Below are 27613 nucleotides of genomic sequence, written 5' to 3'. Positions count from 1 at the left end.
CTACAGAACGCCAGTGACTGTCTGTCCGCAGTCTCCATCATGTCCGCTCTCTATCTGAAACTCAACCCCTCCAAAACTGAACTTCTGCTCCCGCCATCTACCAACCTCCCTAAATCTGACATTTCCCTCTCCATGGGTGGCACCACAATAACTCCCCGGCAGCAGGCACACTGTCTGGGTGTTATGTTTGACACCAATCTCTCCTTCACATCCCATATACAATCTCTTTCCCACTCTTGCCGCTTACACCTAAAGAACATCTCTAAAATCCACCCTTTTCTCACCATGGAAACAAAAACCCTCCCTGTAGCATTGATCCACTCCCGCCTGGATTACTGCAACGCTCTATTAATTGTCCTCCCCGTTACGCGACTATCCCCTCTCCAGTCCATACTTAATGCAGCAGCCAGGGTCATCTATCTGGCTAATCGGTACTCGGACACGTCCGCTCTTCGCCAGTCCTTACATTGGCTGCCCATTCATTATAGGATCCAATTCACAGTACTTGTTCTCACCCACAAAGCTCTCCACATTGCAGCACCCCCCTACATCTCTTCTCTCATTTCTGTCTATCGGCCTAACTGACCGCTGCGCTCTGCAAACGACTCAACTAACCTCTGCACTAATCCGTACCTCTCACTCCCGACGCCAAGACTTCTCCCACGCTGCGCCAACCCTCTGGAATGCTCTACCCCAAGAAATTAGGACTATCCACAATTTGCATAGTTTCAGGCGCTCCCTCAAAACACATTTGTTCAGAGCGGCCCATCACGTTCATTAATCAAAGTCATTCTATGTGGAAGTGTGTGTAGCCCATTCACTATCTCCATCCCTCACTCCCGCAAGATGGCCGGACCTTCATTGTAAACACACCATTGTAAATACACCCCTGTACTCTGTATCTCCCCCACCTCATTGTAGATTGTACGCTCTCACGAGCAGGGTCGTCTTATTTCGTCTTATTTTGCTTCAATTATTGTATTGTTAGCGTTGTTACTTATGACTTGTGTTTTGAAACTGTTAAACTGTAAAGCGCTGCGGAATATGTTGGCGCTATATACAGATTATTATATCATTATCATGTCCAGCGGATCCTGGTGAGAGTTATAATGCAGTTATTGGTTTGTGTTAGCGTATGTGCACACGTTGCAGATTTGCTGCAGATCCGCAAGTGTGTGACCAACCAATGTTATTCAATGAGAAAAAAAAAAAAATGCTGTGCACATGCTGCGGAAAATTCCGCACGGAATCTGCAGTGGTTTATTTGCCGCAGCATGTCAATTCTTTTTGCGGATCCGCATGCGTTTTACACCCATTGAATTAATGAAATCTGCAGGGGTAAAAGCGCATGCCAATCCGCAACAAATCCACCAAAATAAAGCACAGATTTTTACCTGCGTTTTCTGCCAAGAGATGCAGATTTGCAGAATTTTCTGCACAGAATCTGCAACGTTTGCACATGCCCTTAGAGTCTGTATATGCGAGCCATCATGCAGTATATTGTGAAGTCATATTGGGCTCTGTAGCTTCCAGTTTAGTCATAATGCTCTTTGCACTGCATACAGATAGGTGCATTTCTGTAGCGAGTAGAACAGTGCTAGCTGCTAGAACTTTGCCCTAGAAAGCCACGATAACTGCATGTCTGTGTTATGCTGTTACTGGCCAGCTTCTGTAATGTCCCAGTGACTGATGTTAATTGCACCCTGTATCATGCCAGTACTGATACACTGTTCATTCTTTGTAGATTTTACCGTTATCGCTCACATAGATCAAGTTCATATCATCACCTCAATAAATATAGAGAATCCATACAGTCTGTTTACTGGGGAAGTGGACAAGGGTTAAACTGTATGCTGAAATCCACACAGCATCGTACGTGGAGGAAAGCAGAACAGTAAAATCGGGACGCCGGTCGCAGGCGGTGGTTGCACAGACTGTACAGGACCGCTACCACCCAGACTGCACCGCATACGGGTATCACAGCAGCTGCCATACAGCCGCAGGGAACACGAGTCCAGGCCCCAGTAAGAACAGATTAGCTGTCTTCAGTGAAACTGATAGCCGGTCACAGGCTGTACCGGACGGTGCTAACACCCATATGCTCCGCATAAGCGTATCACAGCAGCCGCAGAACGAGAGTGCAGCCCGTCAACAAATGCTACGATATTCCCGCCACACGGAAGCCCGCCCACGCATAGACTCAGTTTCCCGCCAAAATACTCAGCAGTACGCAGCTAAGTGCACAATGTCTCGAAGCAACACATTCTCACTCAAAACGAGGTCACGAGCAAGATCTAACAAGTCATCAATAGCAGAGCTTGCTGCTGTCGCTCATGCCAAAGCTGAAGCGGCCAAAGCAAGGTCCTCCTTCGCCAAACAAGAGATGCATATAAAGACTAGACAAGCAAAGCACGAAGCAGCAAAAGGTCCGTCTACAATCAGACCAATATGCAGAAACTGCAAGCCGAAACGGCACGTTTGCAGGCAGAGCAAGAGGCGGCGAGTGCGCGCCTGCGAGCGTCTCTAGAAAGACTTGTGACAGACAGAGACAGCAGCTGCAATAGCTAAAGCAGAGTATTTGAAGGATCCTGATTATGAGAGACACAGCAACATTCTCAGAACAGATCTAGAGCAGCAAGATTCAGCGCAGCACGTCACAGAGTACGTCCATCAACATTCCAGCATGGACGGCAGCCCTGATGCACTACATCGACCAGCCTGTGCCGATTACCAGCAATCCAACCCCGAGCTTCGCTACTACAACAAGAAAGCATCCAGCACAGATGTCAACCACAGCTACTGTTCCACTGAGCAGAAGGTACAGCCCCCGTCCTGCATTAAAGAGACACCTTCACCGGAAATGTACTATACAGACTATCCAAAAGCAGGAGTGTGTCACAGGTATGGTGATACACCACACACTAGACATGACTAACACTGACTCGTACCAACAATAACCAAGCCACCATGGACTTTGCAAAGTTCTTCGCCCGCTGAGAACTGGTTACAAAAGAACTTGTAAAGTTCACTGATAAAGCCGAGAATTACAGGTCATAGCGAGCTTCATTCTAGAACGCCATTCAGGGTCTGGACCTTTCTAGTAGTGAGGAGTTAGATCTCCTGGTAAAGTGGCTCGGAAGCGAGTCGTTCGAGCATGCCAAAAGACATTAATATAAAGCATCCATACACAGGTCTACGTAAGATGTGGGAAAGAATTGATGAATGTTATGAGTCCATAGAAGTCATAGAGAATGTTTTATACAAATGAATTGATGATTCCCCTAAGATAGGACCTAAAGGTTATCAGAAGCTTAGAGATTTGAGTGATTTATTCATAGAGTTACAGGTTGCCCAGGAGGAAGGAGTCTTGCCCGGATTGGAAATCTTTTGACACTGCTGGGGTGTAAATCCGATAGTACAAAAATTTCCTTACAACCTACAAGAAGAGTGGGTTACATGTGGTTCACGGTATAAGCAAACTTATAAAGTACCGTTCCCCAATTTCACTGTATTTGTAGATTTTGGCACCCAACAAGCTAGGATCAGAAATGACCCTAGTTTTGACTTCACTCTCATTCCACTGCTCTCAGTGTCAAACCCAGTAGGACACCCGTCGTAGTCCTCAAAACTAACATTACTTCCACAGGTCCTCCTCACAATACGAGTAAGCCCCCTTCAGAAGAGGATGAATCTCAAGAAGTCAGTAAGCAGTGACCTCCACATAGGAAACCACATCCTCTACTAAAATGTCACTAAATTGTCTAAACGCTGTGTCTAATATCATGTCCTCACTATATCTGAAACTGAACCTGTCAAAGACTGAACTCCTGGTGTTTCCTCCCTCTACTAATGTACCTATACCCGACATTGCCATTTCTGTGTGTGGTTCCACTATTACTCCCCAGCAACATGCCCGCTGTCTTGGGGTCATACTTGATTCCGAGCTTTCCTTTGCCCCCCACATTCGATCACTGGCTCGCTCTTGTCATCTGCACCTCAAAAACATTTCTAGAATCAGACCTTTTCTTACTTTTGACTCTGCAAAAACTCCTACTGTTTCTCTTATTCATTCTCGTCTGGACTATTGTAACTCTCTTCTAATCGGTCTCCCTCTTACCAAACTCTCCCCCCTCCAATCTGTCTTGAATGCTGCAGCCAGGATCATATTCCTCGCCAATCATTACACCGATGCCTCTACCTTGTGCCAGTCATTACACTGGCTACCCATCCACTCCAGAATTCAGTATAAACTTATTACCCTCACCCACAAAGCCCTCCATGGCTCAGCACCACCCTACATCTCCTCCCTTGTTTCAGTATACCACCCTACCCGCGCCCTCCGTTCTGCTGATGACCTGAGGTTAGCATCCTCAATAATCAGAACCTCCCACTCCCGTCTCCAAGACTTTACACGTGCTGCGCCAATTCTTTGGAATGCACTTCCCAGGTCAATACGATTAGTCCCCAATCCCCACAATTTTAAGCGGGCCCTGAAAACGCATTTATTCAGACTGGCCTACCGCCTCAACACATTAACCTAATCTATCCCTGTGTGGCACAGCCAAAAGTTTTACCATAACCAGGTTCCCCGCATCATGTTCCCACATGCTTTATGCATCCATTAGCCCTCTGTGTCTGTACTGTTACACACTTAACATTATGGCTGGTCCATACAATCAGGGCAACTGTTACCACCCACCTCTCGTGTCTCCCTCTTTCCTCATAGACTGTAAGCTTGCGAGCAGGGCCCTCATTCCTCTTGGTATTTGTTATAATCTATGTGATTATTGTTATGCTGTAATGTCTATTGTCTGTACAAATCCCCTCTGAAATGTAAAGTGCTGCGGAATATGTCGGCGCTTTAGAAATAAAATTTATTATTATTATCATCATCTAATATATAAAGCTCAAAGTGTGTATGTATGTGTGTATGTCCGGGATTGGCATCCGCACCGTCGCAGCTACAGCCACAAAATTTGGCACAGTCACACGTCTGGACCCCAAGAGCGTCCTAAGCTATGTTGTGAGGTGAAATTTTAACCCCACGCGTTCCAATTCACCAAACAATTTTGCCCCCATCTACATAATGGGGAAAGTGTGCGTGTCAAGCCCCGCCCCTCATTATGATGTCATAATGGTTGACTATGGGATGGAGGATATGTATGACGGGTATATGGGCACGGGACTATGGGATGGAGGATAATTATAATTTGTTATAACCACAGTTAGTTACTATGCCCGGGCAGCGCCGGGCTCTTCAGCTAGTATTATAAAATGCAGAGCCTTCAGGGAGAAGTCTTTGGAGAATCACAAAGGTTTCCTCAAGGAAAACATCCGCTTCAAATGCTGTGCCACAACCTCTCTTCGCCAGGAACTGTGAAGCTAGCGTGAAATGTGCAGAATGCAGCAGCACGGATCACAATACAGCCTTGCACCCTGGATCCCCTCCACGAGTTTTGTCGCAAGCAGAGGCGCACGATGGGAAGCAGAAAGACACCAAAGACGCACCTGAAGACAGCTCTCAATGTACAGAGATCAGTAAGGGACTCACAGGAGGAAGATCCTGTTCAAAAATCCAAGTCTACCCAGCAGGCCGCAGGGACAAAGCGCTCAAGATACAAGCAATCCTGAATGACCAAAGTAACAGGTCTCTATCAGAGTCCATTTTCTTTGGCAACTTCAGCATTGCAGGCCCTGATTCTTCCTACTCCTTGAATACGTGTTCAGGTACCGTTGAGGCGGCAAGGAGGAAGGCCACCGGATACAAGGTGGAGTCCATAGATGGCCAGACCTGCCTATTGCTACTGACCATCCTGGAGTGCAATCAGATTCCTGACAACAGGTCTGAGATACCGTCGCCGGAGGTGGCGACACATCACCCCCATCTGAAGCGTTTAGCCCACCTGATAACAGAGTTAGATCCAGAAGCCCCAATAGCTTTAAGGTACTGTCACACTTAGCGATGCACCAGTGATCCCGACCAGTGATATGACGCGGTCAGGATCGCTGGTACATCGCTAAGTGGTCGCTAGTGAGCTGCCACACAGGCAGATCTCACCAGCGACATCCCAGGGGACGGGGGGGGGGGGAGGGGGGAAGGTGTCGCTACTTACCTGTCAGATGAGGCGATCCTGACGTCCTCCCGCCCGGCTCCATGCTAGTCTCTCCACGAGAAATGGTCCAGGACGTTCTCGCGCGATCAGCGATAACCAGCGGGGGAGCGGGTCGTAGGTATCAGACAGCGATATCGCTAGCAATATCGCTATAACGTCACAAGTTATAGCGATATCGCTTAGTGTGACAGTACCTTTACTCTTGGGAAGAGATACTATGAGTCCACAAGATTAGAGAATATATCAACGGCTTCCAGAACGCGCCATACACACAAAGGCTCGACCTTGGATGGGTCATTGTAGGACACGTCTGTCTCGGAGGAGCACACAAGCCGGCCTCAGTCAACAGTATGCTTACCAGCACACTAGAAAAAGGACGTCTGTCTCTCTTCCAGCCATGTCACAATAGTTGGCTGGTAAAGGAATTACCGAGCAGCACTCCCCCACCTTGCCCTTTCTCAGTTCCTACCAACATATATGACACCTGTGAAGGTGAACAAGACCACATGGGATGTACAGTCTTCCACAGGACAAAGGAAGACAACGCAGCGATGTTTATAGAAGACAGGATGTTCTTGGACATCATGGATAGACAACTAGTCAAGGACAAGTCGAACAGTTGGATCACACCTCTACAATTTCAACCTCAGAGAAGGCGCCTACCCAACAACAGGGAACGGTCTACAGCCGATTCATCTCCCTCAGACACAAGCTTCAGAAGTCACCTGAGATGAAGGAACATTTCTTTACCTTCATGGGGAAGATATTCCAGAACCACGCAGCGATTGCACCTGCATTTCGACCCTCAGAGGAGAGTTGGTACCTGCTCATCTTTGGAGTATACCATCCTAAGAAGCCAGGTCAGATAAGAGTGGTATTCGACTCAAACTCCAAATGCGAAGACGTCTCATTAAATGATGTCCTACTGTCGGGCCCAGACCTCAACAACAGACTTCTAGAAGTACTACTCCGTTTCCGCAGACATACGGTGGCATTTATGGCTGACATACAGTGGGGAAAAAAAGTATTTAGTCAGTCAGCAATAGTGCAAGTTCCACCACTTAAAAAGATGAGAGGCGTCTGTAATTTACATCATAGGTAGACCTCAACTATGGGAGACAAACAGAAAAAAAAAATCCAGAAAATCACATTGTCTGTTTTTTTTTCCATTTTATTTGCATATTATGGTGGAAAATAAGTATTTGGTCAGAAACAAAATTTCATCTCAATACTTTGTGATATATCCTTTGTTGGCAATGACAGAGGTCAAACGTTTTCTGTAAGTCTTCACAAGGTTGCCACACACTGTTTTGGTATGTTGGCCCATTCCTCCATGCAGATCTCCTCTAGAGCAGTGATGTTTTTGGCTTTTCGCTTGGCAACACGGACTTTCAACTCCCTCCAAAGGTTTTCTATAGGGTTGAGATCTGGAGACTGGCTAGGCCACTCCAGGACCTTGAAATGCTTCTTACGAAGCCACTCCTTCGTTGCCCTGGCGGTGTGCTTTGGATCATTGTCATGTTGAAAGACCCAGCCACGTTTCATCTTCAATGCCCTTGCTGATGGAAGGAGGTTTGCACTCAAAATCTCACGATACATGGCCCCATTCATTCTTTCATGTACCCGGATCAGTCGTCCTGGCCCCTTTGCAGAGAAACAGCCCCAAAGCATGATGTTTCCACCACCATGCTTTACAGTAGGTATGGTGTTTGATGGATGCAACTCAGTATTCTTTTTCCTCCAAACACGACAAGTTGTGTTTCTACCAAATAGTTCCAGTTTGGTTTCATCAGACCATAGGACATTCTCCCAAAACTCCTCTGGATCATCCAAATGCTCTCTAGCAAACTTCAGACGGGCCCGGACATGTACAGGCTTAAGCAGTGGGACACGTCTAGCACTGCAGGATCTGAGTCCATGGTGGCGTAGTGTGTTACTTATGGTAGGCCTTGTTACATTGGTCCCAGCTCTCTGCAGTTCATTCACTAGGTCCCCCCGCGTGGTTCTGGGATTTTTGCTCACCGTTCTTGTGATCATTCTGACCCCACGGGGTGGGATTTTGTGTGGAGCACCAGATCGAGGGAGATTATCAGTGGTCTTGTATGTCTTCCATTTTCTAATTATTGCTCCCACAGTTGATTTCTTCACTCCAAGCTGGTTGGCTATTGCAGATTCAGTCTTCCCAGCCTGGTGCAGGGCTACAATTTTGTTTCTGGTGTCCTTTGACAGCTCTTTGGTCTTCACCATAGTGGAGTTTGGAGTCAGACTGTTTGAGGGTGTGCACAGGTGTCTTTTTATACTGATAACAAGTTTAAACAGGTGCCATTACTACAGGTAATGAGTGGAGGAAAGAGGAGACTCTTAAAGAAGAAGTTACAGGTCTGTGAGAGCCAGAAATCTTGATTGCTTGTTTCTGACCAAATACTTATTTTCCACCAAACAGACAATGTGATTTTCTGGATTTTTTTTTCTCAGTTTGTCTCCCATAGTTGAGGTCTACCTATGATGTAAATTACAGACGCCTCTCATCTTTTTAAGTGGTGGAACTTGCACTATTGCTGACTGACTAAATACTTTTTTTCCCCACTGTACAACTGATGTTCCCCTGTTTTCTCGTCAAAGAGGAACAAAGAAACTACTCGAGGTTCTCTTGGTACCGTGACAACGACCCAGACAGACATCGCAGAGTACCGGATGAGGGTACACATCTTCGGAGACAGCTCTTCCCTGCAGTCGCTATCTATGGCCTTGGAAATTCTGCTAAAGAGGACGAAGAAAAGTATGGGTTAGAAGTCAGTTCCTTCATAGAAAAGGACTTCTATGTAGACGACTGTTTGAAGTCCACACTGACAATTGAGGCTGCAATCAGTCTACTGAAAAGGGCTCGAGAAATGCTCGCTCAGTCTAATCTAAGGTTACACAAGATTTCCTCCAACAGCTGAGAGATGATGGAAGCCTTTCCCTCTCAAGACTATTCCAGCTATCTAAAGGACCTAGACCTAAGCATCCCATGCAGCAGAGCCTTGGTTTGCTTTGGGATCTGATGATGGATGCCTTCACCTTACAGATCAGCAGAGACAAGAAACCCTTCACGCGCAGAGGAGTTCTCTCTTTCGTGAATAGTCTATATGACCCCCTGGAGTTCGTAGCGCCAGTAACTATCCAAGGAAAAATGATGCTGAGAGACTTCACCCAAAACACGTCTGATTGGGACGATCCACTTCCGACAGAAAAAGTAAAACTGTGGGCAGAGAGGAGTTCTCTCGAGGCCTTGAGTGACCTTCGCGTGAAATGACCTTATGCTCCTGTGCCATCCACAGAAGTCAAAATGCAGAGACTTTGTATCTTCTGTGACACATCAGTCAAAGCGATCACAGCAGTAGCGCACCTCAAAACCATAGACTTAAACGAACAGAGCCAAATCGGGTTTGTGATGAGCCGGACTAAACTGGCACTACTCCGCGAGCACATCATACCCAGACTGGAACGCTGTGCTGCTGTCCTCACAGTGGAGTTGGCCGAGCCTCTCAGATGGGATGAACCTGGAGATCAAAGATGCAGAGTTCTACACCGACAGCAAGGTGGTACTGGGATAGATCTGCAATGAAACGTGAAGATCCACCTGCCCTAATCAGTGGCACTATGTACCTACTCACCACAATCCTGCAGATCATGCGACTAGTTATGCTGCTCTAAGTCATCTTATGGACAGCACATGGCTCACAGGCCCTGCTGCCTTGTACCGTTCGGTGCCCCTCATCAGCAGGCCTGGTATGTTTGAACTAGTGGATCCAGATACCGATGATGAGCTCCGTCCTTGAGGGTCTGCTCTACAGCGATTTCAAGTCATCACCTGGAATCTCATCGGTTCAGCAGGTTCTCCACCTGGAAGTCACTTGTTAGAGCCATCGCCTGTCTACTTCATGTGGCCCAGTCAGCATCACCTGGAAGCCAGGGATCCGGTAAAGGCTGGCATCACTGCAAGCACGCGAACACCGCCCTCATCCTGGAGAGAGCCAAGGTTACAATAGGGAAACCTTCCCCAGAGAAAAAGACAACCTCAGCAAGGGACAACCCATTCCTGGAGACGGCGTGCTGAAGACGCTCGGGCCGCTCATCGACCAAGACGGGCAGCTGAGGGGAGGGGGCCGTCTCCAAGACGCCGAGGTAGAAGGGTCAGAGGAACGCCCGGCAGTCATCCCTGGACGAGATCATGGCCCGGCTCACTCAGCAGCAGCAGGCCGTGGTCTCTGAGGGGAATCTGCGGCGGCTGTCTATGGATACAGGAGCGGGAGCAGACTCCTCTTCAGCTGCGCTACGTGCCGCAAATGCCACGGCTCATTCCACAGTCCGAAGACGGCCGACCGCCCATCCGACAGGCTCCGCACCGAACCCCCGGCACCAGGCAGGTCACGGCTGCCGCAGAGTGCTGGGCAACTCTAGCCACCGGGCCGGCCATCAGAGCCGCCCACATGGAAGGGATGGAGGCCGCACCGCAGTCACAGGCCGAGCCGCTACGACAGAGGGAAGAAGGCTGTGTGCACACGCTGAGGATTCCTCCATGCGGATTTTGTAAAATCCACAGGTGAAACCGCACGTCAAAAGACCTGCGGTTTTACCTGCGGATTGCTCTGCGCTTTCGCCCTGCGGATTGCTCTGCGCTTTCGCCCTGCGGATTGCTCTGCGCTTTCGCCCTGCGGATTGCTCTGCGCTTTCGCCCTGCGGATTGCTCTGCGGTTCTGCCCTGCGGTTTTTCATCTCCTCAATGGAGGAGATGGTAAACCGCAGAGCAATCCGCAGAAAGAAAGGACATGTCAATTCTTTCTGCGGATTGTAAACCACGGAAAATTCCGCACCGTCTGCACTGCAGTTTTTGATTCCTATAGGGAATAATGGTACTGTACACCGCAGCAAAAACTGCTGCAGACCCGCAGCGGCCAAATCCGCAGCGTGTGCACACAGCCTAACGCTGAGAGGCAGCCAGGAGGCCCCGGCCCTGCGACCCACCACACTCCTCACACACGGGAGGGAAGGAGAGGCACAGCACGCAAGATGGTGGAGAAGGGAGCGGTGTCACTCCCCCAGTGATGGAGGCCCGGACCCCGCCTGTCACCTCACCTGCTCCCGCAGAGCCGCCGCCATACGCAGAAGACGCCCTGTGGGCGGGGCGGACACCGCACACACTGTGGAGACTAAATACAAGTGGAGGAAAGGACCTGCGGTGACGTCATGCCGATATGACCTCGCGATTGGTTGACGTTCCCGGATTGGGCGGGGCCTCCTCCTGTATTGTAGACGGAAGCCGGGATTGTGCTGAGACACCGGAGATCACCAGAGCCAGCAGGAGAATGGGCGGGGCCTGCTGACCACCGGGGTGTGGTCATATCCTTCAGTGGTGATTGGCCAAGGTCAGGCTCCGCCCACTAAGGGGACATTAAGTCACGTGGTGCTGACGTCACCGCAGGTCCTGCAGTTCTCAGTGCGGTGTCCGCCCCCAGGACGTCTTCCCCCGGCTGCGGCTCTCTGCGGTGTCAGGTGAGGTGACAGCGGCCAGGACTCGGGCGCAGCTCTCACACAGTCTGTGCAGTCATGGCTGCCTCTCTCCTAGTGACAGAGCTGCCGGTGTTCTGCTCACTCCCTGCAGCCTCTGTGTCCTCCCCGCGGCCGCACACTGTCAGCACGGAGGGACCGCCCCCTTGTCTCCTCTGGGGATGGAGGGACCGCCCCCTTGTCTCTTCTGGGCTGGGGGAACCGCCCCCTTGTCTCCTCTGGGGATGGAGGGACCGCCCCCTTGTCTCCTCTGGGGATGGAGGGACCGCCCCCTTGTCTCCTCTGGGGATGGAGGGACCGCCCCCTTGTCTCCTCTGGGGATGGAGGGACCGCCCCCTTGTCTCCTCTGGGGATGGAGGGACCGCCCCCTTGTCTCCTCTGGGGATGGAGGGACCGCCCCCTTGTCTCCTCTGGGGATGGAGGGACCGCCCCCTTGTCTCCTCTGGGGATGGAGGGACCGCCCCCTTGTCTCCTCTGGGGATGGAGGGACCGCCCCCTTGTCTCCTCTGGGGATGGAGGGACCGCCCCCTTGTCTCCTCTGGGGATGGAGGGACCGCCCCCTTGTCTCCTCTGAAGATTGGACCCGTCTGTCCCCACACGGAGGGACCGCCCCCTTGTCTCCTCTGGGGATGGAGGGACCGCCCCCTTGTCTCCTCTGGGGATGGAGGGACCGCCCCCTTGTCTCCTCTGGGGATGGAGGGACCGCCCCCTTGTCTCCTCTGGGGATGGAGGGACCGCCCCCTTGTCTCCTCTGGGGATGGAGGGACCGCCCCCTTGTCTCCTCTGGAGATGGAGGGACCGCCCCCTTGTCTCCTCTGGGGATGGAGGGACCGCCCCCTTGTCCTTTGTGGGGCGTTTCCATGATGCCGCCCCTCGCCATGTGTTTTGGGCCATTTCTGTCCTCGCACAGGTCGCTCATCTCGCCCCTTCGTCGTCTCTCCCTGAATCCATGGCGTTCTCCCCTTTCCGCCTCCGTCAGCTCCTCGCGGCCCCTCATCAGTTTGGGGCTTTCCTCTGCGCCTCTTCTGGCTCCAGCGCCTCCTTCCTATAAGCTGCTGCCCACAACTGACCTGCAGGCTCCAGATGAGGGCGCTCTAACGCTGTGTGCAGTGGTCGTGTCACGTCTCTCCCCGCGGGTCCAGACCTCTCCTGGTACATGACAATATTCTGTCTGCTTTATTAGCAGCTGACTGACACTGAGTGCTGCTATGTGGTCAGTAGTGTTGAGCATTCCGATACTGCAAATATCAGACATCGGAAGTTCCCATAATGCAATGAGCCAGTGTTGTGGCTGTGATTAGCTGCTGAAATGATGTCATCATGATGCGGGGTCTGTGCCGGCCTGCCGGGGGGGTCTGTGCCGGCCTGCCGGGGGGGTCTGTGCCGGCCTGCCGGGGGGGTCTGTGCGGGCCTGCCGGGGAGGTCTGTGCCGGCCTGCCGGGGGGGTCTGTGCCGGCCTGCCGGGGGGGTCTGTGCCGGCCTGCCGGGGGGGTCTGTGCCGGCCTGCCGGGGGGGTCTGTGCCGGCCTGCCGGGGGGGTCTGTGCCGGCCTGCCGGGGGGGTCTGTGCCGGCCTGCCGGGGGGGTCTGTGCCGGCCTGCCGGGGGGGTCTGTGCCGGCCTGCCGGGGAGTCTGTGCCGGCCTGCCGGGGGGTCTGTGCCGGCCTGCCGGGGAGTCTGTGCACGCATCGTCCGGCTAATGTGTTGAATGTAAAAAAAAAAAAATACTACATATATATTACATTCATACTACATACAATACATACATAGAGACATACAGTACATACAACATAGAGTACATACTCACCATCACTTGTCACTTTGTTCCCCGAAGCCATTGTCATCTATACAAAATATGAAAAAAACAAACAAGCGATATACTCCCTGATTCGCAGAAATCCACGAGTGTCCCACGCCGATCTCCTGCAGTGCATCACTGAGAGGTTACTATAGTTCACTGGTCTCACTTTATGGCAAAAGCTGCGTGGGAACTTTTTCACTCAGCAATGCCAAAAGGGGACTATTTTTTTTTACAGTGGCGGAGGAATACAGTGCGGAAGGATACTTACCTCCCGTCATTGGATTCCTGGAGCCCCCTAGAGAGCGGTGGCATCAGCTGATGCTGCTGTTATCCATGGGACACTCGTGGATTTCTGTGGATCAGGGAGTATATAGCTTGTTTTAATATTTTTTAAAGATGAAACTGGCTTCGGGGATCAAAGTGACAAGTATTGGTGAGTATGTACTCTGTTGTATGTATTGTATTAATGTATTGTATGTTGTATGTCTGTAGCATGTTTTAATCACTGAATTAAATGTATTATCGCCAAGTGCATATTACATACAGTCATGGCCAAAAGTATTGACACCCCTGCAATTCTGTCAGATAATACTCAGTTTCTTCCTGAAAATGATTGCAAACACAAATTCTTTGGTATTATTATCTTCATTTAATTTGTCTTAAATGAAAAAACACAAAAGAGAATGAAGCAAAAAGCAAAACATTGATCATTTCACACAAAACTCCAAAAATGGGCCGGACAAAAGTATTGGCACCCTCAGCCTAATACTTGGTTGCACAACCTTTAGCCAAAATAACCGCGACCAACCGCTTCCGGTAACCATCAATGAGTTTCTTACAATGCTCTGCTGGAATTTTAGACCATTCTTCTTTGGCAAACTGCTCCAGGTCCCTGATATTTGAAGGGGGCCTTCTCCAAACTGCCATTTTTAGATCTCTCCACAGGTGTTCTATGGGATTCAGGTCTGGACTCATTGCTGGCCACCTTAGAAGTCTCCAGTGCTTTCTCTCAAACCATTTTCTAGTGCTTTTTGAAGTGTGTTTTGGGTCATTGTCCTGCTGGAAGACCCATGACCTCTGAGTGAGACCCAGCTTTCTCACACTGGGCCCTACATTATGCTGAAAAATTGGTTGGTAGTCTTCAGACTTCATAATGCCAAGCACACGGTCAAGCAGTACAGTGCCAGAGGCAGCAAAGCAACCCCAAAACATCAGGGAACCTCCGCCATGTTTGACTGTAGGGACCGTGTTTTTTTTTTCTTTGAATGCCTCTTTTTTTCTCCTGTAAACTCTATGTTGATGCCTTTGCCCAAAAAGCTCTACTTTTGTCTCATCTGACCAGAGAACATTCTTCCAAAACGTTTTAGGCTTTTTCAGGTAAGTTTTGGCAAACTCCAGCCTGGCTTTTTTATGTCTCGGGGTAAGAAGTGGGGTCTTCCTGGGTCTCCTACCATACAGTCCCTTTTCATTCAGACGCCGACGGATAGTACGGGTTGACACTGTTGTACCTCGGACTGCAGGGCAGCTTGAACTTGTTTGGATGTTAGTCGAGGTTCTTTATCCAACATCCGCACAATCTTGTGTTGAAATCTCTTGTCAATTTTTCTTTTCCGTCCACATCTAGGGAGGTTAGCCACAGTGCCATGGGCTTTACACTTCTTGATGACACTGCGCACGGTAGACACAGGAACATTCAGGTCTTTGGAGATGGACTTGTAGCCTTGAGATTGCTCATGCTTCCTCACAATTTGGTTTCTCAAGTCCTCAGACAGTTCTTTGGTCTTCTTTCTTTTCTCCATGCTCAATGTGGTACACACAAGGACACAGGACAGAGGTGGAGTCAACTTTAATCCATGTCAACTGGCTGCAAGTGTGATTTAGTTATTGCCAACACCTGTTAGGTGCCACAGGTAAGTTACAGGTGCTGTTAATTACACAAATTAGAGAAGTATCACATGATTTTTCGAACAGTGCCAATACTTTTGTCCACCCTCTTTTTTGTGTTTGGTGTGGAATTATATCCAATTTGGCTTTAGGACAATTCTTTTTGTGTTTTTTCATTTAAGACAAATTAAATGAAGATAATAACAAAGAATTTGTGTTTGCAATCATTTTCAGGAAGAAACTGAGTATTATCTGACAGAATTGCAGGGGTGTCAATACTTTTGGCCATGACTGTATCTACAAGGAATTCTTTGTGGCAAAGAGGCAACATAATATATAACAACAGATACAACAAGTAACATCTAACAAGACAGATACAGTATATAGTCTACACATGACGATTTAATTGTTGAACAGAGAGTGGATAGAAGCTGTTCATATGGCGGTTGGTGCTGCATTTGGGGACTCTGAAGCGACGTCCTGAAGGGAGTAGTTGGAATGAGGAGTGTCCCGGGTGAGAGGGATCGGATGAAATTTTCAATGCGTGGGATCGAATACTCTTATCATAAAGATCCTGGATTTTTGGCAGGGGGGAACCTATAATTCTCTCTGCTGTTCTGAAAGTCCTTTGTAAGCGGAGTTTGTCATGCGCAGTGGCTCCCCCATACCAGACTATCAGAGAGGAACAAATCACAGATCTGATGACAGCATTAAAGAATAAGATCCGCAGATTCTTAGACAAACCATATCTTTTCAGCTGACGCAGGAAGAACATCCTCTGTTGTGCTTTTCTTATAACAGCATCCACGTTTTTCCCCCATTTAAGATCATGAGAGATGATAACACCAAGGAATTTGGTCTCTGTGACCCTAAGAACCACTTCGTCATGGATGTAGATTGGAAGTATCTCATGTTGATCTTTCCTAAAATCCACAACCATCTCAGCAGTTTTTTTAGTGTTGAGTACAAGATTATTGGCTTTACACCAGTCACATATTCTTTTCACCTCACTCCGATACAAGTCTTCAGCATTTCCCCCGATGAGACCAATCAGGGTCATATCATCGGCAAATTTCAAGATTTTTACTGAGTCTGCTGAAGAGATGCAATCATTCGTATAGAGAGAAAACAGTAACGGGGACAAAACACACCCCTGAGGTGCCCCGATGTTTGTGACCAAGGTGTCCGAAGTGAATGGTCCAACTTTTACACTCTGTATCCTGGCTGTCAGGAAGTTATAAATCCACAAGCATAAGTTGAGAGGGACTCCAAGAGCTACCATCTTCTTATGAAGTAAATTCGGATCAATGGTATTGAACGCTGAGCTAAAGTCCATGAAAAGAATCCGGACATATGAGTGCCGTTCATCTGTATGATCCAAAATGTACTTCAGTGCCAGATTGACAGTGTCGTTTGCCGAACGATTCTCCTTATAGGCAAACTGAAGCGGGTCCCATAGCTTCTGCGTGAATTTTATCAGGTGGGACATCATAATTCTTTCGAAGACTTTCATAGCTACAGGTGTGAGTGCTACTGGTCTATAGTCGTTCAACTCAGAGGATCCCACTTTCTTGGGGACAGGGATAATTGTGGAATTTTTCCAACACTGAGGTACAACGCACTCTTCCAGTGACACATTGTATATATTTGTCAGTATAGGGGCAAGCTGGGTAGCACATACTTTCAGACACATTGGAGATACACCATCAGGGCCAGGTGCCTTTTTGACCTTAAGTCCCTTCAGGATGCGTATCACCTCTGCCTCGGAGATCACTACTTGGGTGTTGCACCATGAATGATCTTTATATGAACAGACTGAGGAGCTTAGAGATGAATAGCCACTGTGTGTAGAGCTTGCCTCAAATCTGCAGTAGAATTCATTTAACTCTGCTGCCAGACTTCTGCTGGGGTTCACTATAGTGGGGTGGCTTTTATAATTGGTGACCTCTCTTAATCCTCTCCATGCAGATCTAGTATCTTTTGATGAGAACCTTTCCTCCAGAATCTTTGCATACTCGTGTTTGGCTAACTTGATCTCTTTAGATAGCGAGTTCCTAAGTTTCTTGAATTCAGTAATATCGCCTGCTTTATAAGCCTCCTCTTTTCTCGCTATGGGATGGAGGATATGTATGATGGGTATATGGGCACGGGACTATGGGATGGTGGATATGTATGATGGGTATATGGGCACGGGACTATGGGATGGTGGATATGTATGATGGGTATATGGGCACGGGACTATGGGATGGAGGATATGTATGATGGGTATATGGGGACGGGACTATGGGATGGTGGATATGTATGATGGGTATATGGGCACGGGACTATGGGATGGTGGATATGTATGATGGGTATATGGGCACGGGACTATGGGATGGAGGATATGTATGATGGGTATATGGGCACGGGACTATGGGATGGTGGATATGTATGATGGGTATATGGGCACTGGACTATGGGATGGTGGATAAGTATGATGGGTATATGGGCACTGGACTATGGGATGGTGGATATGTATGATGGGTATATGGGCACTGGACTATGGCATGGTGGATATGTATGATGGGTATATGGGCACGGGACTATGGGATGGAGGATATGTATGATGGGTATATGGGCACGGGACTATGGGATGGAGGATATGTATGATGGGTATATGGGGACGGGACTATGGGATGGTGGATATGTATGATGGGTATATGGGCACGGGACTATGGGATGGTGGATATGTATGATGGGTATATGGGCACTGGACTATGGGATGGTGGATAAGTATGATGGGTATATGGGCACTGGACTATGGGATGGTGGATATGTATGATGGGTATATGGGCACTGGACTATGGGATGGTGGATATGTATGATGGGTATATGGGCACTGGACTATGGGATGGTGGATATGTATGATGGGTATATGGGCACTGGACTATGGGATGGTGGATATGTATGATGGGTATATGGGCACGGGACTATGGGATGGAGGATATGTATGATGGGTATATGGGCACGGGACTATGGGATGGAGGATATGTATGATGGGTATATGGGCACGGGACTATGGGATGGAGGATATGTATGATGGGTATATGGGCACGGGACTATGGGATGGAGGATATGTATGATGGGTATATGGGCACGGGACTATGGGATGGAGGATATGTATGATGGGTATATGGGCACGGGACTATGGGATGGTGGATATGTATGATGGGTATATGGGCACTGGACTATGGGATGGTGGATATGTATGATGGGTATATGGGCACTGGACTATGGGATGGTGGATATGTATGATGGGTATATGGGCACGGGACTATGGGATGGAGGATATGTATGATGGGTATATGGGCACGGGACTATGGGATGGAGGATATGTATGATGGGTATATGGGCATGGGACTATGGGATGGAGGATATGTATGATGGGTATATGGGCATGGGACTATGGGATGGAGAATATGTATGATGGGTATATGGGCACGGGACTATGGGATGGAGGATATGTATGATGGGTATATGGGCACTCGACTATGGGATGGAGGATATGTATGATGGGTATATGGGCATGGGACTATGGGATGGAGGATATGTATGATGGGTATATGGGCACGGGACTATGGGATGGAGGATATGTATGATGGGCATGGGACTATGGGATGGAGGATATGTATGATGGGTATATGGGCATGGGACTATGGGATGGAGGATATGTGTGATGGGTATATGGGCACGGGCCTATTGGGATGGAGAATATGTATGATGGGTATATGGGCATGGGACTATGGGATGGAGAATATGTATGATGGGTATATGGGCATGGGACTATGGGATGGAGGATATGTATGATGGGTATATGGGCACTGGACTATGGGATGGAAGATGTATGATGGGTATATGGGCACGGGACTATGGGATGGAGGATGTGTGATGGGTATATGGGCACGGGACTATGGGATGGAAGATGTATGATGGGTATATGGGCACGGGACTATTGGGATGGAGGATATGTATGATGGGTATATGGGCACGGGACTATTGGGATGGAGAATATGTATGATGGGTATATGGACACTGGACTATGGGATGGAAGATGTATGATGGGTATATGGGCACGGGACTATGGGATGGAGGATGTGTGATGGGTATATGGGCACGGGACTATGGGATGGAGAATATGTATGATGGGTATATGGGCATGGGACTATGGGATGGAGGATGTGTATGATGGGTATATGGACACTGGACTATGGGATGGAAGATGTATGATGGGTATATGGGCACGGGACTATGGGATGGAGGATATGTATGATGGGTATATGGGCACGGGACTATTGGGATGGAGAATATGTATGATGGGTATATGGGCACTGGACTATGGGATGGAGGATGTGTGATGGGTATATGGGCACGGGACTATGGGATGGAGAATATGTATGATGGGTATATGGGCATGGGACTATGGGATGGAGGATGTGTATGATGGGTATATGGACACTGGACTATGGGATGGAAGATGTATGATGGGTATATGGGCACGGGACTATGGGATGGAGGATATGTATGATGGGTATATGGGCATGGGACTATTGGGATGGAGAATATGTATGATGGGTATATGGGCATGGGACTATGGGATGGAGGATGTGTATGATGGGTATATGGACACTGGACTATGGGATGGAAGATGTATGATGGGTATATGGGCACGGGACTATTGGGATGGAGGATATGTATGATGGGTATATGGGCACGGGACTATTGGGATGGAGAATATGTATGATGGGTATATGGGCATGGGACTATTGGGATGGAGAATATGTATGATGGGTATATGGGCATGGGACTATGGGATGGAGGATGTGTATGATGGGTATATGGACACTGGACTATGGGATGGAAGATGTATGATGGGTATATGGGCACGGGACTATGGGATGGAGGATGTGTGATGGGTATATGGGCACGGGACTATGGGATGGAGGATATGTATGATGGGTATATGGGCACGGGACTATGGGATGGAGGATGTGTATGATGGGTATATGGGCACGGGCCTATGGGATGGAGAATATGTATGATGGGTATATGGGCACTGGACTATGGGATGGAAGATGTATGATGGGTATATGGGCATGGGACTATGGGATGGAGGATAATTATAATTTGCTATAACCACAGTTAGTTACTATGTCCGGGCAGTGCCGGGCTCCTCAGCTAGTTCATAATAAAATAATGAAACAGAAACTACACGTCTGTTATCTCCACGTTCAGAATCGTCCGATTTGTCGATATATTAAAAAGAATCAGTCCGGTAAACGGCACAATGAGAAAAGAATCAAAACGCCAGAATTAGTATTTGTTTCCATTAAAATGCAATAACGGGTGATCTAAAGATCTCGTGTCTGCACCATGGTATCATTAGCAACGTCAGCTCGGCGCGCAAAACTTGAGCCAACACCTGCCCCGGATCACGAAAAATGGAGACGCTACGGGGATCGGAACATGGCAACTTTTTTTTTTTAACAAACTTTGGATTTTTTCACCACTTAAGCACCAAACATGTCTAGGCTCTTTTTTTAGTTATGAACTCGTAATGACCTGGAGAATCATGATGGCAGGTTCAGCATTTAGTGAACATGGAATTGAACTTTTTTTTGCAGTTTTCCTACTCTTTGAATTTTCTTCCCGTTTTCCAGTACACGATATGGGAAAATCAATGGTGTCGTTCAAAAGTACAGCGGGTCTAAACCCAAAGCCCTCGGGCTAGTTTCACATTAGCCTGTTTTAGCGCTGCGCATCGTGCGTTTTGTATGCGTTTGTTTTTTTTATGCGCATGCGTTTTAACCAGTTTCTAGCCATGTTAACTCTTAAAACGCAGGTGAGACGGACCAAAAATGCAACAGGTTGCGTCCGGCGCACACTACAAAAAAACGCATGCACACGATAACGCATCCGAACGCGTGCAAACGCTAGACCATTTGCCCCCATGTTAAAGATAAGGGAGCAGGACGCATGCGCATGGACGCGCACGAAGCGCAGCGCTGAAAAACAACGCTAGTGTGAAACCAGCCTCACATGGCCAATATGACTGAACTATAACAAAGTTACGGGTCTGGGGAGAAGAGGAGTGAAAACCGGAAACTCAAAAATGGAAAAACCCAAGGCGGTGAAGGGGTTAAAGTCCGTTCAGAGATAATAAGGTCGGTGCGTGCAGGGAAATGTATCTGTCAGACGGTCCGCATGAGACCATTGTGTTTAGAATACGGTACAGAAAGTGGATGTCACCGTTAGGTGATTATAGAGGAGCCACAGCGCGGATTTCTTCACCAAGGGTTGGTTATCTCTTCCCGGCAGTCAAATCTTCATCTTTCACAAAAATCTTCCTTGGAGACATCATGTCAGGGAATTTATTATTTTACTTCTATTATCATGACGACGTGAGGTATAATACCCCACAACTTTTATTTCCACTTTCAGTTTAGGTTAGGAACTTGCAGCTCTCTGGCGCCCCAATTATCCTCAGGTCAGTCAGGGAACTGCACCTAGGGTAAGTCGTCGCTGGAAAGGCTGCCTTGTCACATACTGGCTATGCAGTGAGGGCGTTATATCACCAGTCCCAGGCAGGGACTACACACACATAAACCTCCGATCCGTCACTGCCGGGGTTTCCCGATACCACCAGGACACTCTGCTTCCAGCAGTTCCTTGTTTGATACCAGAGAGTAGATCGGGTCAGGAACCAACCCACACGTAGCGTAATTTGACGCGTCGGTTCGATCATAGAGCCAAAAGAACGAACAAGTAAATTTATAAGTTTACTCCAGAAAAATATAGGCAGTGTTTACAGAAAAAAATACAAAAGATATTACAGAAGGAGACAACATACAGTTACAAATAAAAGGGATTAAAAGAAGAAACTTACTACATCTCTTGCTGTCGTTTTCCATACGCCAGTCCTGTGGTACAGACCCTGATATTATGGAATCTTTATAATGCTCTGTCTATGACTGTGCCTAATTCCTGCAGTCCTTGGGGGTGCATCCCATCGGGCATTTGTCAGTCTTAGTGATTTTTAGACGCCGCCGTACTTCCTGCTGGGTGAAGCTTACTGTTTGCCACATGGGGCTTTTTTTTGCCTTCCTCTGGATTAACATGTTAGGGCAGGTTAGGATAGGATATGGGGTGATCTAGATGGACTTAAAGACTCCCTTCAACAACTATGTTACTATCTCCGTCACTGGAATGACGTGCTGATGTGGGAGGGGAGTTCCCAAAGACAAAGATTCAGTCCACAGCATGAATCATAGAATCGGAGAGTTGGAAGGGACCTCCTGGGCCATCTGGTCCAACCCCCTGCTCAAAGCAGGATTCGCTAAATCATCCCAGTCAGATGTCTGTCCAGCCTCTGTTTGAAGACTTCCATTGAAGGAGGACTCACCACTTCTCGTGGCAGCCTGTTCCACTCATTGATCACTCTAACTGTCAACTGCATGGATGGCAGCTGTCCTCCCTAGATCTGAACACCTCCCTGATTGAGCGTAACTCCGGCTGTGAGGCTCAAGAGTGACGACAGGAGTAGTATATTTTCTGTTTGAGACCAATCATGACACGTCTGCTTGTCACGGGGGGGAAGAAACTGGAAGCCCCAAAATGCTGCCGTGCATAGCTTTTGTTATACTGATTCTGAAAATGTTTTTCCTGTCCCTAGGATTATTGTGGGTTATTAAATTTGAGTTTGAACAGACAAACCTTGGCGGGAGGAACTGCATTTAATTAGGGCAATGAAATGACAATAAAATGACAATGTGTTGAAGGGAGGGAAGAGCTGGGTAGAGAGAGGGGGGCTGGAAGCTGCAAGGGGGCTTGTCATTCACAACCCAAGGAGAGGCAACAGGCAGCTCTGGATGGGTGCTTCGGTTATTTAGGGAATAACTCATATTTTCCTGACACATGTCTGTGGCAGCTGACTGGATAAGGGACTAGAAAATGAATCCCAACCACGTGTCTCCTCAATCACAACCTACATAAAAGGAAATATCACGTCACTTACTGCACCAGGTGAGTGACTTCCACCAATGGACCTGGTGGATCTGGAGGCCGGACGCACAACATTTCCAGGCCTTGGCGTCAGTGACGCTGACAGACCCTGCGTCCATCCCCGGGCAGCACGCAGTGCTGTGTGTTTCTGCACAGGGACCTCATTATATAGACATGTTTGTGCCAATGAATCGGCCACAGCTCCACCTCAGAGGACTGGCACGGACGGATCTGCCAGTGGTGGACATACTGGTGAGACCAGTCTCCTTTCAGACTCCATAGAGAGGCAGAGGTGTGCTGTATACTGGAGCAATGAGACAACACATCTATGCCCCTTCTCAGGAAACCACATGATACTGAATGAAACATGACCACAGATAGTCCAGCACGTGGCCTGATCCTCATGAAAACGGCACATTTATTCCACCTCTGGGTGAAAGCATCGGACCCACAGTGATTGGCCGACTCCAGCCGATCGGGTGACTTTCATATGAAATAGAAGTTAGAGAGATTCTGTCAGCAGCCTATTGTAATGTACAGTACAGACCTGGCTGTGATGGCGCTGTAATACTGATTACATTGACACCTTTGGTGAAGAAAGCCTGCCTCTCCTCTCATCAGTGACCGATCATTCACACACCTGAGACAGGCGGAGGGGCCGAAGATCACAGACCGCAGGCAGGCGGATGGGCCGAAGATCACAGACCGCAGGCTGGCGGAGGGGCCGAAGATCACAGACCGCAGGCAGGCGGAGGGGCCGAAGATCACAGACCGCAGGCAGGCGGATGGGCCGAAGATCACAGACCGCAGGCTGGCGGAGGGGCCGAAGATCACAGACCGCAGGCTGGCGGAGGGGCCGAAGATCACAGACCGCAGGCTGGCGGAGGGGCCGAAGATCACAGACCGCAGGCAGGCGGAGGGGCCGAAGATCACAGACCGCAGGCAGGCGGAGGGGCCGAAGATCACAGACCGCAGGCAGGCGGAGGGGCCGAAGATCACAGACCGCAGGCAGGCGGAGGGGCCGAAGATCACAGACCGCAGGCAGGCGGAGGGGCCGAAGATCACAGACCGCAGGCAGGCGGAGGGGCCGAAGATCACAGACCGCAGGCAGGCGGAGGGGCCGAAGATCACAGACCGCAGGCAGGCGGAGGGGCCGAAGATCACAGACCGCAGGCAGGCGGTGGGGCCGAAGATCACAGACCTTTCACGCCGCCGTTCGGACTCGGGGGCTGCTGTTCCGGCCTCAGCCACTGGGAGGCGCTGGACTGTCACGTCACTGTCAGACTTGGGGGCTGCTGTTCCTGCCTCGGCCACTGGGAGGCGCCGGACTCCTTTGACTGGTGGTGCCGGCAATAGGAGGGCTGTGTCCTCATGTGGGTCCGCTCCTTTGACGCATGCCTCTGTCGTTGGGCATCGCTGTGTTTTCCCCTGTGTGTGGTGGTGGTGACAGAGAAGGGGCTCCTGCGCAGGCATCTGGTGGGCGCAGGCTCCGCTCCTCTGTCAGAGGTGAAGGGGTTGGTGCATCGCCATCTGGCCTGGTTCTGGGGGTGGTCCAGATGAGGTCATCAGCCTGTGAGGGATAGCCTGATCCTGCAAATACTTTGGGGCCTGTCCTGCAGGCCGCCAGATATAGTCTTGGTTTCCCCAGTGTGCTAGTGTTGTATTTGTTATTTTTGACTCTGACCTTAAGCCTGGATTTCTGACTCTTCTGCAGCCTGCCGATTTTGTACCTCTGCTACTCTCCCGGTTTTTTGACACTGGCTTGGACCTTTGACCCTTCTTCAGCCTGCCGATTTTGTACCCCTGCTACCTGCCTGGTTTAGACTTGGACTCCTGACTACACTTTCAGCCCCGGTTTTTAGTCCCTTCCTGGCGACCGTCCTGCTCAGGTCCGCTGCTCTCATAGGCAGCTACCTCCTGGGCTCTGCTGTAATTCCAGATCCCTTATTAGGGATAAAGGGTCTCGGGGTCTCTTGAAGTGCTGTCTTACGTGCGGCTCAGACTTAAAACTGACGGACGTCACAAGACCGCAGGCAGGCGGAGGGGCCGAAGATCACAGCCCGGAGGCAGGCGGAGGGGCTGAAGACAGCAGACAGAGTGGCAGGAAATAATAGACAGGTGGTAGGTGGAGTGCCTGGAGACCACAGGATCACAGACTGGAGGCAGGGACCAGAGAATCACAGACTGTAGGCAGGTGGAGGAGCCGAAGAATCACAGAACAAAGGCAGGCGGAGGGCCGAGGAATCACAGACAGGAGATGGGGCCGATAATAACAGATCTGAGGGGTTGGGAATAATAGACTGGTATTAGGTGGAGTGCATGGAGACCACAGACTGGAGGCAGGTGGAGGGGCCAGGAATAATAGACTGGTGGTATATGTAGGAGCTGGAGAATCACAGTCCATGCAGTGGCGTGGGATGTGCCTGCGTTGCCCTCTACTATTCCCCAGATGAAAGGAATCTTCTAAGTTATCCCTATATAACAAGCTCATGCCTTCATATTCTACATTTCAGTAATTTACTATAGACCTTGGCACCACCTGGGTGATTGGGGACATGAGAGGCGACATATTTCCCGGGAGTCGAATGAGCTGATATGAAGATCATAGCATCTAATGTAAACAATTGGAGGAAGGATGTTCTGGCATCTAATCCCATCTGAGCCTCTGGTGCTAGAGACACCGTGTCACCCCAACAATCCCCAGTAATGGCTGGAGGACAACGTGTCTGACCAGGTCGCTCACTCCGTCCACATCATCCCTGGAGGTTCAGTGACTGGTGTCAGTACAGACGCGGTATAGAGCCGGCTGTGTGCCGGGCATGTTCCCAGCCAGCGCTCGGTACAGTGAGTGAAGCCGCTCCATACACGCACCTGGGACTGAGAGCTGGAAATCTCCGGGGAGGAAATAGGTTCATTTCCTTTCAGTAAAACAACCGAGCAGCAACGTCACCTTATTCACCTGCAGATCACCAATGAAATGGCAGAAATAGCGTTCTCCAAGTGCACAGGTTCTCTAGAGGCCAAGACTAAGTGATGTGATGAAGCCGAGCTGATACAGGGAGAGACTTTACTAGTTACACAGATATGGATTCTGCTGTGTGCCGTCATATTAGAGGCCCCTAAACTTCTACACGGACCTCCGATATTCATGAAGGCCATAAGGAACCGAGGCTTCAGATGTCTTCATAGGATGTTGGAAAGCACAAGCCTGGTCCTAGCAGGTGGAAAGTCTCACCTGATGGACAGGTGTAAAATACCTATTAATAATCTGTAAATGTCACTGTGCAATGAGATCAGATCTGTATGTGACTGACGGTGATGTCCTTGTATGATTTACAGCCTCCTATCATAAAGACCCCGAAGACCCAGATCCCTTCACACCACCCAGATTTCTCCCCGAGTGACGAACCAGACATGGACGAAGACGAGAGCAACATTTCCAGAAGAATCATAGACTTCACCTCAGAGATCATCTCCCTGCTGAGTGGAGAGGTAAACTCTTCTATATTTCTATTATCTGCTGAGCGGAGAGGTAAACTCTTCTATATTTCTATTATCTGCTGAGCGGAGAGGTAAACTCTTCTATATTTCTATTATTATCTGCTGAGTGGAGAGGTAAACTCTTCTATATTATCATTATCTGCTGAGTGGAGAGGTAAACTCTTCTATATTTCTATTATCTGCTGAGTGGAGAGGTAAACTCTTCTATATTTCTATTATTATCTGCTGAGTGGAGAGGTAAACTCTTCTATATTTCTATTATTATCTGCTGAGTGGAGAGGTAAACTCTTCTATATGTCTATTATCTGCTGAGTGGAGAGGTAAACTCTTCTATATTTCTATTATTATCTGCTGAGTGGAGAGGTAATCTCCTCTATATTTCTATTATCTGCTGAGCGGAGAGGTAAACTCTTCTATATTTCTATTATCTGCTGAGTGGAGAGGTAAACTCTTCTATATTTCTATTATTATCTGCTGAGTGGAGAGGTAAACTCCTCTATATTTCTATTATCTGCTGAGCGGAGAGGTAAACTCTTCTATATTTCTATTATCTGCTGAGTGGAGAGGTAAACTCTTCTATATTTCTATTATCTGCTGAGTGGAGAGGTAAACTCTTCTATATTTCTATTATCTGCTGAGTGGAGAGGTAAACTCTTCTATATTTCTATTATCTGCTGAGTGGAGAGGTAAACTCTTCTATATTTCTATTATTATCTGCTGAGTGGAGAGG

At 48.9% G+C, this 27613-nt stretch overlaps 3 protein-coding genes across 10 annotated transcripts in view; 1 reads left to right on the top strand and 2 right to left on the bottom strand.

Moving 5' to 3' along the window:
* Positions 1 to 11410, bottom strand: part of LOC141065419 (uncharacterized) — a 71515-nt gene extending 60105 nt beyond the window's left edge. Inside the window, exon 1 of one of the 5 annotated variants that reach the window (XM_073557902.1) lies at positions 11232 to 11410. In XM_073557902.1, coding sequence (XP_073414003.1) covers positions 11232 to 11255 — 24 coding nt within the window. In that variant the 5' untranslated portion in view covers positions 11256 to 11410. The remainder of the gene's footprint in view (positions 1 to 11231) is intronic. The other 4 variants (XM_073557903.1, XM_073557901.1, XM_073557900.1 and 1 more) reach the window with 4 other exon arrangements.
* Positions 11411 to 11513: 103 nt separating this feature from the next.
* Positions 11514 to 27613, top strand: part of LOC141065428 (uncharacterized) — a 62311-nt gene continuing 46211 nt past the window's right edge. For all 4 annotated transcript variants that reach the window (XM_073557924.1, XM_073557925.1, XM_073557923.1 and 1 more), the window contains exons 1-2: positions 11514 to 11648; positions 26722 to 26874. In XM_073557924.1, coding sequence (XP_073414025.1) covers positions 26797 to 26874 — 78 coding nt within the window. In that variant the 5' untranslated portion in view covers positions 11514 to 11648; positions 26722 to 26796. The remainder of the gene's footprint in view (positions 11649 to 26721; positions 26875 to 27613) is intronic.
* LOC141065398 (uncharacterized) lies at positions 23679 to 26798 on the bottom strand. Its single transcript, XM_073557865.1, has 2 exons — positions 26697 to 26798; positions 23679 to 24583 (listed from the first exon to the last, which is right to left on the bottom strand). Exons 1-2 carry the CDS (start codon positions 26796 to 26798, stop codon positions 24011 to 24013), a joined length of 675 nt encoding a protein of 224 aa, XP_073413966.1. The 3' UTR covers positions 23679 to 24010.

The sequence above is a fragment of the Dendrobates tinctorius genome, unplaced genomic scaffold (genome assembly GCF_039654945.1).
Source record: "Dendrobates tinctorius isolate UK_male_01 unplaced genomic scaffold, ASM3965494v1 ptg000251l, whole genome shotgun sequence".
Lineage (NCBI taxonomy): Eukaryota > Metazoa > Chordata > Amphibia > Anura > Dendrobatidae > Dendrobates > Dendrobates tinctorius.
This window is presented reverse-complemented; position numbering and strand designations above follow the sequence as displayed.